Source organism: Tauraco erythrolophus, chromosome 6 (genome assembly GCF_009769465.1).
Source record: "Tauraco erythrolophus isolate bTauEry1 chromosome 6, bTauEry1.pri, whole genome shotgun sequence".
Classification (NCBI taxonomy): domain Eukaryota; kingdom Metazoa; phylum Chordata; class Aves; order Musophagiformes; family Musophagidae; genus Tauraco; species Tauraco erythrolophus.
The window spans coordinates 70,952,652-70,965,226 of record NC_141470.1 but is presented as its reverse complement, the minus strand read 5'-3'; the positions used below and the strand labels follow the sequence as shown (position 1 = coordinate 70,965,226).

Below are 12,575 nucleotides of genomic sequence, written 5' to 3'. Positions count from 1 at the left end.
GGTTTTCCGCTTGCTCCGGCACGTTTAGAAATCCCACGTGCAAGTACCTGAACCAGCGGTGCTGATTGCGTAAGCTTTTCCTTCAAAACTCAGCCTCTGTAGCCTAACTCGTTAGGATTGGTGTGTTGCTTTAGGTTAAACTCAAGGACAACACGTGCAGACTCGGGAATTGCACAGTGGCATTTGATTTTATTGGGTTTTGATTTATGGGCTCGTTTGAAACGGCGAAGCAGGCTCCAAAATGTAAACTGTCCTGCTTCCAGAGAGGCGGGGGAGCAAGGGAGTGCTAACTTAAAGAGTTTTGCATTTAATTTCCCCTTGTACTCTGCAAGTCCTCTACATCCTGTATGTTCTCTCCAACAGAAATACGTAGTTTTCCTGAACACCCAGCAAATAAAGAAAAAACTATTTACCGTTTAGGGAGCTGTATTTCCTCAAGCGATTTTTAACAAAACAATTACCTCTCCCCCCATAAATTAGCTTCCTGCACTCCTGATAGCGAGCTGTTTGTGTCCTTTTTCTTTTCTCTTCCTCCGCTGAGGGCTCGAACTCCGCTTTTCACCCTACTGATTTGCTGCTCTTGACAAGCCATCAGATGACAGCATAGGAAAGAGGCCATTTCATTTTCCAGTAGCAGATGGTGCATCAAGACTTGGCCTCCTGGAACGTTTTATAGATCTAAGGGCCATCCAACAACTGCAATTTAATGCAAAGGCTCCTGTATTGACCGCTATTTTGTCCTTGCTGGGTTAAGTTTCATTTCCCAGGTGTATTTTCATTTCGGGAGGTGAAATTTCACGTCCCGTATTGCCGGTGGTGAAGAGTGAGCTCTCAGCACCCACCTCGTGATCTGAGTTTTAGTCCACCTTCTCCAGCTGGATCTCGGTCCCTGCTGGAAGCACTACTGGAAAGTGTGCGTAAATCATGGGAGCCTCAGGACTGTATTACTATTGCCATTTCACGATTAGAAAAATGGAGGTAAATGAGTTGTGCAAAGTGTACGGTGCAAGACACGGCCGGACACTGGACACCACCAGGCATCTACTCTTGAACACACGCCGATTCCCACTCTGTATTTTCCACCCTAGACCACGTCGTGTTCTGGTCAAGCGTGTTAAGGAATGTGCTTTTATGCAGCATCTTTCGTCTGGATGGGTCCCAGCCTTAAAAGGAATGTTAAGTGGTTTTACATAAGGCATTACGTAGGATTAGAGAATGTGATCCGTTTGCATTGTAGTCTTAAGAGGAAGAACAGCCAAGGTTATTTTAATGAGACACCAAGATTCATCTGGTAGCGGTAGGTGCAAAACTGTAGAAATTTCTAACTGAACAGTGTCATAAAGGTGGTTTTAAAAGCAGCGGAACGCGCTGTGCGTGTGAGTGCATGTTCATCGTCAAATTAGAAACTCCGAGCTACGAAACAGCAGCATGAAGAAAAAAATCCTTCAGCCCTAGTTCTCCTCAGACTGCTAAAACTTCTTTAATTTCACATAGTCTGAACAGCCTCACGCAGTTCAAAACTATTTGTGGGATTGCTTCGGGTTTGTGAGGTGTTTGAATAATAAAACAGATCAGCTGCACGGCGATGCCGAAGACTCATGGATCAACTCGAGGGCCTGCAGCTTTTCCTGCTCACTGATTCCTGCAATACACCACATTTTACATTAAACTTCATTGTTGCGGAGACCATGTAGGCTCTCCGGAAATGCTGCAGCATCTTCCCTAGGATTTCAGGGGTAGCCTTTTTTTCCTAAGTTTGTGGTTTGGGTTTTTCAGGCTAGTTTTCCTCCCTGATGAAACACATGCTGTTGCTACACCCCGTTTCCCTGCGGCTGTGAGCGAGGGGCCTGCAGAGGAGCTATTTCCAGGCTTTTTGCAGGCAGCTTCCCACCACCGGCTCCAATTCTGCCTGTGACAGGCAGGACGCTGAACCTACTAAAGCTTCTTGGCATCACCTTGGCAGCTCTCGGTGCTGGTAATGCTGCTTTACCTGTCTGCTGAGCTCTGCTAGTGGGACTCGAGAGTAAGAGGGCAGGTTTCACAGTGGCCATAACAGTCTCTTGCTGCTGGAATGGCCCTTCGGGGCAGCTGGGATGGCAGCTGCTGTGAGCACATGATGACGAGTACAAAAGATGCCTGGAAAGAACTGAAGAACTTGGGTAAGGGGGCTCTGAAGGGAATACGCTATTTCTGTCACAAGAGCAGAAAGAGAGAAAGGTCTTGGCAAGGAGGATGCGAGGTACCCAGCCAAGGGAGTAGCTCTGGGCAAGAAAAGAAGGAGGAGATGGCATCCAGGCCTGTTAGATGCTTCTTATGTCCCGCGTGGGCATGTACTTGCTCAAGAAAGCATCAGTCTCCCATAGACTGAGGATCTCTCCATGGGTTGTTGCTGAGATGCTCTGGGAAGAGGGAAAAGACATTAAAGGAGAGCAAAGCCTTTGCAGGCTGTCAGGAGACTTGTTTTCCTTGCAGGAGCTGGAGAATTAAACAAGACATTGCTCAGACCCTCACACCAGCTTTAACTGAGACCCTTGTGCACGGATTTGTTTTTCACGGAAGGAACAGGAGCGCTCACTGCTATACATTATTTTTGTGTCACCCTGTTTACGTAGATGTATCTCAGGAGACTTTGCAGCTGATTGTGCTGTTTGCATTCAAAGGAAGGAAACCAGCTGGATGCCCTTCCCTCCCACGTGCACGCATGGGAGGGCAGAGGTGAAGCAGGCAGCTCCGCTGACCCAAACTGCTCAGCACGAGGATGCAGGAAAATACAACCATTCCATTAAAAGCAGCATTAACAAGGGGACTTCAGAGCACTGCCGGGAAACCCGGCTGCTCCCCCTGTTTCCAGGTGCACGAACGTGGCTGGAACATATTGTGGATATCTTGCTGAATCATGCAGGCAGGTGGATTTGGTTGTTTCTGCCAAGATGCAAGAGGAGCTGGAACCCTTTCCATGGATGAGGTGTATCTTCAGGGGGAAATCCTAGAAACAAACTTGGCATGCACAGATTTTGGCTTGGACTTACTAAAGCCACATTGCAAAAAAAAGAGACAGGCGAGGAAGGATGTTTTGAATATAGCGTCCATCTGCCTGTCCGTGCAGGAGAGAAAGAACAAGCTAAAAACAATATTGGAAATAGATGGGAAGTTGGGCTCAGCAGAGATCTTACTGACCTCTAACAAGAAATAAGAGCAAGGAAGAGAAATCGCCAAAGGTTGTCGTTAGTTCTGCAATGCTGGTGTGCCTCAGTGTCTGGGACAGAAAGGAATAATCTGGGGCTGCGAGGTGGTGAGGCTCCAGATACAGCACCGAGGCACGTGCAGACGGGTCTGAAGTCTTATCTGAACCCACAGCTGAGAGCGGGGTGTTTTATTCAAATCCAGCAAAACTTTGCAAGAGCCCTGAGCATGCTGTTTGGGGTGAGGAACCTACTGGAAACCAGCCTGATAGTCTAATTTGGGTTAGAAAAGTTGTGCTTGTTTATTGCTGGACTTCTGTAATTTCTCATTGTTTCGGTGCTCAGCGCTGAGCAGACCCAGACAGTGTGAAGGCAGAACCCGAGGTAAAAACCAGGCCTGTCTTGGAATGCACATTGGAGTTGGCTTGGTTGAAGTTTTGGGCTGATAGTCCTTTATCTACATGGGGTTTTGTATTCTTAAACAGTTCCTTCAGTTCACAGAGTATCTTCCAGAAGGAAGGACCTTCACACAGACCGATTAAACAAGTAATTTAATTAATTGCTGAAATTCTGTCTGGTGAAATTTGAAACAAGTTTTGATCTGAAACAAGTCGTTTAATTAATTGCCGAAATTCTGAGTGAAATACGATGGCTGTGTTACAGCCACAGTGTGCAATCATGTTTACAGAAGAAGCAAAGATAATTCCTTTGGCTGCAAACCCCATGTAAATGTAGGCAGTCATAGCACTATTCGGGGTGAGAAATAGGAACAGCAGGAATAGAAGGATTTCCTAAGCAACAAAGATCTGCTCCACTTAAAAATATTCCAGTAAAAAAAACCAGAAAGATGTTAGGAAGGCTTCGTCTTTCATGAAAAGTGCAGAAAAAGCTGATTCTGTTTTATCACTTTTTGATATTTGCTAGGAATCGTGGCCTCTTCACCCAAGAATAAGGGTACAGAAATTAAAACAGCGATAACAAACCACCGCCACAGAGTGTAACTGCTTGGGAGAAGTCCCCTTGCAATGCTCTTCAAACACAGTGGAGATCTGCATTCCTTTTACTTTCCCATGCAATTAAGCAGAAGCAGTGGAAGAGCAAAGACTGGGAAGGCAGAAGTGATAATAATAACTGCGGGGAAGAAGGGAACGTATTCAAGACCCTTGTATAACCATCGTACGAACGGATCTGTCACCTGGGCTTAAGACAGTGCCTTGTCTTATGGTGGTGGGAACGGCACCGTTTCCCTCAACAGCAAGCCCTGGCAAGTGCTTGGTGGCACCTGAGGAAGGGCAGAGCTTTCGCAGCAGCATCCCTCTCCCACCTCTTACATAAGTACTGCGCAACGCGGCTGGTTTCTGTTTGCCAAGGGCTGGGGATAGGAAAAGCGACTGTAAATGCTGCCTGGGTAAGTGGGCCAGCCGAATCGAGGTGAATTATGAAACTACCCCCGCAAGCTGTGTGAGCGGTACACACGATGGATTTAAATCCAGGTTCTCTCCTAACTCTGGGGCCTGTTCAGCTGGCTGTCTGCTGGCACACCGGCTTGGGGATGCCCGGCTGTGGTCTCTCTCGGCGGGGTGTTTGCTCTTTCTGCCTTTCCCCCGTTTAGCATCATTTTTCCTCAAGAATCCTTCCATTGTGTGCCTGCTCAGCACATCTGCTGTGAAATTAGCTCTTTGTGATCTGGCAACTTGGGCAGCAAGAATGTAAGGCTACTTCCCAGGAAGGGCTGTTTGCAACTGGAAAAATAAAGGAAAGATGAATCGGTGGAGCGAAGGGATGGACAGTGGGTGAAAATGAACAAATTCCGAGTCATCCCATGGAAACAAAATCATCTGCAAAACCCCCTGACTTGGGATCATAGGAAATAATGCAGGAAAAAAACCTTGGGAGTTCATGCAGACAATCCCCCTGCACAGCACAGGATCAAACCTCTTGGCCCCTCTTTCATTTTTATACCACGTGCCATAATGGAAAGAGAAAAGGAAAAAACACCAGTAAATGGAGTAGTACAAGCTTGACCTAAGCAGCAATTCTCAAAGGGAATGAGGAAAACAGGACCTGAGCCCATCTCAGTTTAATTAGACTTTCAAATTAACAGATCTTCTTTTCCATCCTCTTTTTTTTTTCCTCTCTCCGTTTCCCAGCTGCTTTTCTTTCAGTCTCCTCTTTCAAGCTATTTGAACCCCTCTGAGTCTCCAGGATAAGAAATTCCCTGGTCACGACACCGCTCGCTTCTCTGCTGCCTCCAAGAAGCGCCAGGCACGTGCGACTTCAGGGATTATTTCTAAAAATCGTAAGGGAGCTTCTGCCAAGGCCACGAGCGGCCGAGCTCCTCGCCGCTGTGGTGCCCAGCCACCACGGGCAGAAGGATTCAGCTGCCTGCCACGTGAGCCGGCACTTCAGCGAGCTGAAATTATATGTTTCGCTCTGATGCTGTAAACACGGGGAGGAAGCCAACGGGAGGCAGTCGCCGAGTATGGGAGAAGACACTTGCAAATTAAGCATCAGCATATCAACGAGAGCGCGACAACACATGGCTTTGGCACGGATGAGCCGCCTGGATCAGAAAATCAGTTCACTTTCAAATGTTCTTCCCACTTTCAAAAATGAAGAGCGGATCCTGCCCAGTCCAACAAAGCTGGATGGCCATGGGCTTTCCCTGACCGCTGCAGACCAGCGTGCAGAAATGAGCAGCGCTCTCTCAAAATCTTCTCTTGCAGACACGGTCTGGAGGTCAGTTCCCCCCTCATCCTTCCAGATTTTGGCCCGTACAATCCGCTGGGGACTGTCGCATTTCCAGTTTAGAGATCATGCCTCGAGCACTGTGCTGTGCTTCTTCCAAAGAGCAGGACAGGGCTGCACCTTCAGACGAGTTGACCGGCAGCCTGTTGGCATCAAAACTATGGACAAGCATTAGCTTGGCACGTGGAGGACGAGTGTGCTGACCGGTGTGGCAGCCCGTGGTGTGCAGGTGGGAGTGGGCGAGCTCTCTGCAGCCGGCATTGCAAAGGGCTTCAAGGGTTTTCCTGGCTTTCCACAATAAACACAGGCCTGGGATGCTGCAGCTGGCAAAAGAGTGCAGGAAGGCAAAGAAGCAGCAATCAGAACGTGCTCCCTGCGTCCCTCCAAGTGGGATGTTTTGTCTGAGAGCACAAGGGGCACCTCAGGGCAGCTGGGGCACGGGGCCAACACCGCTGCTCCCCTGCTGAAGTTTTGTGCCTGGGTGTTCCCGTGCGCTCAGGCTGAGTCATGGTCTCACGTGGCAGAGCACTGACTCAATCCCAAATATGATGGGGCAAGTGCTTGCTGTTAGAGGGCAACCTGGAGGGAAGGTGCACGTTATCAGTTGCGCTGCAGCTAAATCTCCAGGAGTGCCCCAGCCCGAGCCCTCGAGCTGCAGCTTCTGTGCTGCATCCACACACGTACGGCATGTATCTCCTGCTGCCTGCAAACTCTGCCAGCGCTGGCAGGAATCGGGGGAGCAGGAGCTGGCTGACTCCACTCCAGAGCAGGATCCCTCCAGTGATTTCTCAGCCCACGTGTGCCTGCGCGCTCGCCATGTGCTCTGGGAAGGGCACGTAGCATGTTCGAGCTGGGCGGTCCGTGTGGCTTTGCTTTAGGGTGCGTGTATCCCACCTGGGCGCTCTGTGCATGTGGGTGACCCCAGCCGGGCGGGTATTTGTGCATGTGCCCACTCGGGAAGGGTGTGTGTGTGCGTGTGCATGAGCCCCAGCCCGTCCCATGCTGGGCAGGCTGAGTGGGGAGCTGTGTGCTTGGTGCCTCCCCATGGGTGGGTGCCCCAGAGGAGCCTGGTGACCCAGGTGGGGCTGCCTCCAGGGTGTGGGTGCCCATGAGTGTGCTTAGTGCCCCGCAAGTGTGGATGCCCCCCATGTGGGTGCCCCCCTAGTGGGCCCAGTGCCCTGGAAGGAGTCACCTGGGTGTGGGTGCATCCTGGCTGTGCTGGATCTCCCTGGCACACCCCCCGTGGGTGGGTGCCCCAGAGGAGCCTTGTTACCCAGGTGAGGCTGCCTCCAGGGTGTGGGTGCCCATGAGTGTGCTTAGTGCCCTGCAAGTGTGGATGCCCCCCATGTGGGTGCCCCCCTAGTGGGCCCAGTGCCCTGGAAGGAGTGCCCTGGGTGTGAGTGCATCCTGGCTGTGCTGGGTCTCCCTGGCACGCCCCCTGTGTGTGGGTGCCCGTTGGGGGGGTGCCGGGTGCCCGAGGTGTAGGGGCACCCCTGGACGTGGCTACCCCAGGGAAGTGGGTGCCCCTGTATCTACCCGTACCTGACCCACGGGTGTCAGTGCCCGATGCCCCACGCGTGGGTGCCCCGAGCGTGGCCGCCCGTGGGCGGGCGCGGCGTGGGCGGGTGCCCCGGGGGGGCGGCGGGCCGCCGTGCAGTGCCACGCCGTAGCGGCGGGCGGGGATGCTGCTGCCGGCTCCCCCGCCCGCCCCGCGCCACCGCGGCAGCCGCGCCAGACGCAGCGCGGCTCGGAGCGCGCACGGAGCCTCCCGCAGCCGCCGCGGCCCGGGCAGCCCCGCGCCCCGCCATGGCCCGGAACCGCCGCGAGAGGAGCAGCTGGGGTAGGCGGCGGGGGGCGGCGGGGCGGTTCCCGCGGCGGGGGGACGAGCCCGGGCGGGGCCGCGAACAATGCCGGGCCTGCGGCGGCCCGCGGCCCGCTCCCCGCTGGGGCGGCCGGGGCGGGGGGCGCGCCCGGCCCCGCCTGGGACAGGGCCGCCGGGGCGGGGCGGCAGCGGCGGACGCGGGGGGCGGCGGCGGCGGCTCGGTGTCCCCGGGAGGGGGCTGAGGGGCCTGCGGGGGTGGAGGGCCGCCCGCTCCCCTCTCCCTCCGTGCGGCCGCACGGGCATCTTTTCCTCCCCGCCATCCCTTCTGGGGGTCTGGAGCCGGTGCGGGGGTGTCCGGCTGCCCTTCCCCTGCTGCCCGCCGGCCGCGCGGCAGGCAGGGGCGGGGGCGTTCGGGATGGGGGTGCCCGGTGTTCCGGGCGAGGCGCCCCCGGTTGGCACCGCCCTCGCCCCGGCGTGCCCGGGGCCCTGCGCCCCGCACGGGGCGCGCCGCCCCCGGCGGTCCCGGCAGCGGCCGCTCCCGGGCGAACCTCGCCCCGTCGCTGCCGTCCTCGGTCCCAGTGCGGGCGGTGAATGTCAGCTCAGCCGCCACCCCGCCTCAGCCGGGGAGCGGGAGTCCCGCTCCCCCACCTTCTCCTTCAGACGGAGCCACCCGCCTTCCCCGCCAGGTCGCTCCTACAAAGGGTTTTTCACATCTCTGGAGGCTGTAGGGCTGTGTCGGTGTGTCACACCCTCCGGAGAGGGGCCGTTTTCCATCCACCCCTTCGCCAACCCCGCCTGAGCCCGGCGGAGCTGGTAGCATTGCCAGGGAGCGGAGCGGGGTTGTGGGGAGGAGGAATTCTGCGGCGTCTTCCTGCAAAACTGCCCTTCTCCTCCGGGCCTGGAGCCTCCAGCAGCTGCCGCTTCCCTGCTGGATCCGGAACTGGTCCCACAGGTGGGCTGCACCGAGCCAGCGAAGGGGCTCCCGGTGCCTTTCACCCGGCGTGCAGCCGGCGCTGCGGCCGAGCCTTCCGTGCCCAGTGCTCAGCGATGCGTCGCTTTACCAGCTTCCACTGCCGCGCTGTCCGTTTTTGCAGAAAATCAGGTTTTACACAGCCATTTCCTGTTATTTGAGGCCGCTGAGGAGCGTAATTTGTCATTTCCTCCACGTTGTATTCCGGGTGAACTCGCTCACTGGTGCTCGCAGTATCCTGTCTCGTCAGGGAGAGCGGAGCTGTGATGTTTAGGTACCCAAATTACGTTCTAATTTGTGTAGCTGAGCGTTATATTTCCCATGGTAATGGTTAACAGTTGAAGGACGCGTTTGCGGAAGCGTTCGGATAAGCCAGTGTGTGATTTGAGTAAACGGAGCTGGGGGTTGTCTTTTTGCAAGAGAGAGGGGAGAAAATGAGCAGCGCTCGTTTGATCAGCGCAGTTTTTAATTGCCACTCTTGACGAAGGTTGTTAGACCCTCGAGTAAGCCGGAGGGAAAACTTCCCGGTGAATACCTGACGTTCTCAGCTTTGTCTCACAGAGCTGTCAGTCCCGTCTCGGTGTGTGTTGAGTATTGCACACACGTACACGCGCTGGTGCTTTCCCGTCGGATCTCGGATCTTGGTAGCATGGGAAGAAAATGCAAATGATGCCGAAGCAGATATAAACAGAGAAAACATCATCTTGGAAAGCATAGCCTTGGTCCAGCGAGACAGTCGGGCGCATCCCTCAGTCTAAACATGCTGCTAAGCCGTACTCGAGTGAGATGTGATGTGTCACTGATTTGATGGAGTCTTCCTTAGGTTCTCTGTAAGTTTTGCACCGCCCATGGATCCAAGTGGATCTCTGCGGGATCGGCCACCGTCTGCTGCAACCCATCCTATAGGTCAAAATCATACCTGTTCTTCCGCGGAGGTTTACCTATTCCTGGAATGATTTCCTGGCACTTTGCCAGGCTGGTTGACATGTAATAAATTAGAGAGCAAAATGCCTGTATTTTTTACTAGGAAAAAAAACCCCAAACCCTTTAATAAAAGTGTGCGTTTGTACAACAGACCCTCATTGCCCTGAAAGATGTGGTGTTTACATCCAGTGACTGCAGCATTGTCTGGTGACATCAGTCCATGGGCTGACTATTCCACTGCTACGTTTTTCAGCCTAGCTGGTGAAGGAGGAGTCTCAAACTAAGGCAGAAAGTAGAAAGTCCTTGCTGTGCTCTAAAAATGGGCTTATGGGTCATTAAAAATACTACGCTATTTTGAAATGGATCAAACTTTGTCCTAGTTACTCTCCGGTTAGTCAGGCCTGAAACCAGGCAACTGCTTAGTGCAACCCTTCGCCTTTGTTTCCTAAGAGTAATTTGCTTTTTTGAAAGATCACAGAGCAAATTAGGGTGAGTGAGTGTGTGGCCAGAAGAAATTGCCTCCGGTCAGCTATCGAAGCTGGGTTACTGTCACATACGTACATCCCCAGGAGCTCGTGTAGGGGCGTGGAATGCATCAAGCCTAGGATTTAGCTCTGGGCAGAAGGTCAGCATAAGGCTATGTGCATCATTTAAGGCTCTCTTGCTGGAGAGTAGACCTCACAACTGCTGCTAGGTGCTGGATGAATGGCTGAGCGAGCTGCAGACCTGTAATTTTTTGGTAAGAGTCAGGCATCCTGCATTTCCCAAAATAAGGGTTGTTAGTCTAAATCCCGATTGGCACGGTGAAGCCCAGCCAGCTCGATGAAGGCTTGTAGTAAGTTACACCGATGTTTTCCTGAAATTCCTTGTGCTTGGCAGTTGCAGGTGCTCAGCAGCCTGCTCCCCCGTTACAGTAAAGCCGTTAGAGATCTCTGCTCCCAGTCACTCATTTAAACAGCACAGACTGGAACAAACCATGTGAAATCTCTCATGTTTCCCATCATGTTATAATTGGAATGACCCACTCATCAAGAATTCAGTTTCAAAACCATAAAAGGGATTACAAAGGTTATATATATACTTCTTGGTCAGGATTTTCAAACCGGACGTAAGGTTCATTAGACGTCTTAAAGGGGCCTGATTGTCAGGAAGGGCTGAGCCACTGTTTTGGGGAGAAGGGATTCCTCTCCAGCACAGGCCAGTCTGAGATCATCAATGCCACACTTTCAGACTGCACAGCAATGGGTTAAACTGGAAAGAGAAGGATGATTTTGATAGTCCTTTGTGGTTTTTTCACTAATAGTGGTAACCTCCTTTCTGTTTGTCATTTCGTTTCTGACCTTTCATGGCAGATTTTCAGAAAAAGTGGCATTTTTTTTGTGACTCTGAATGCTGGGAACCTCCTGAAAAGAGAAAGCTGAGATGTTTCAGACAGGCGGGCTTTTACACAGGACGCCACTAGATATGAGAAGATTCACAACCAAATTAACGTAGCTTGTAAATGAGGAAAGAAAATGAAATGTTGGGACTTGAAAAAAGAGACAAGACAACATTGCAAGGTAGAGACCTAAACCATAGAATGACAGAATGGTTTAGGTTGGAAGGGACCTTCAAGATCATCTTATAGTTTATAGGTTTATAGGTTAGGGTTGGGAGGGACCTCAAAGATCATCTAGTTCCAACCTCCCTGCCATGGGGGGAACTAGATGGAACTAGGTGATGGAACTAGACTTCAGTCTAAAGAGACCCCAACTCCTTTGGTCCTGCCAGAAATGCTCACATTTGCTATCAGTTGAAGGAAGGTTAAGTGTTACGGCAATAAAGTAACTGAACACAAATTTTCCAAATAGGGTGGAGGCTCCAGAGAAGGTGCTGAGCTCTGCCAAGCCAGTAAAAACTATTTAAAGTGCTCTGTATACATAAACATTTTCTCCAGAGTATAATGGCCTTTCATGCTATATCCCAGGAGTTTGTGGCACATTTATGAAACTTTATTTTCAGGCAATTGTAACAACAAAAGGGTAAAAATAATTTCATGTCAGAAGTGACTAAATCAATACCGGTGGTAGAGAGGGACTGGTTGCTGACAAACAGAGCAGATGAAGGACCATGCAGAAAATGTATGAGTTTTGCAGATGTATTCATGCAAGTTGCATTTCGGTCATCGTGTCACACCTGAGTCTGGCTAGGCTTAAAGGTGGGTAAGCGAGCAGGCCCAGGATTTGTACCTGAGAAATAGATAATGGCCTTTTGGTAGTGCTCTTTTATGAGTTTTTCGACAAACACAGGTGAGAATCAGGTTCCTTCTGAGAGTTGCCCACTTTGCCTTTGAATTGACCCTTTCTGGCACATGAGCTGGCATGGACATGGGCATGCAGCTTTCTAACATAGAATCATAGAATGGTTAGGGTTGGAAGGGACCTCAAAGATCATCTAGTTCCAACCCCCCTGCCATGGGCAGGGACACCCTCCACTACACCAGGTTGCCCAAAGCCTCATCCAACCTGGCCTTGAACACTTCCAGGGATGGGGCAGCCACAACTTCTCTGGGCAACCTGTTCCAGTGCCTCACTACCCTCTGAGTGAAAAATTTCTTTCTTATATCCAATCTAAATCTCACCTCTTTCAGTTTAAATCCATTGCCCCTTGTCCTGTCACTACATGTCCTTGTAAAAAGTCCCTCTCCAGCTTTCCTGTAGGCCCCCTTTAAGTACTGGAAGGCTGTGATAAGATCACCCCGGAGCCTTCTCTTCTCCAGCCCCAACTCCCTCAGCCTCTCTCTATAGGAGAGGTGATCTCAAACTTCTTGAAAAAATTCTAGAAAAACTTCTGTCTGATCTGTTTTCTTCCCAAGGTGGTTGTGACTCTGAAGCTAACAGTGAGCTCAGCCTGGGAATCTCACAGTGGTAAGCATTGCTGCTGTTTCAGA

The 12,575-nt window shown here is 52.0% G+C and overlaps 1 protein-coding gene across 1 annotated transcript in view; it reads left to right on the top strand.

The window, feature by feature from the left end:
- The first annotated feature begins 8,167 nt into the window (after positions 1-8,167).
- Positions 8,168-12,575, top strand: part of ATL1 (atlastin GTPase 1) — a 32,625-nt gene continuing 28,217 nt past the window's right edge. Inside the window, exon 1 of the mRNA XM_086613641.1 lies at positions 8,168-8,438. Coding sequence (XP_086469767.1) covers positions 8,168-8,438 — 271 coding nt within the window. The remainder of the gene's footprint in view (positions 8,439-12,575) is intronic.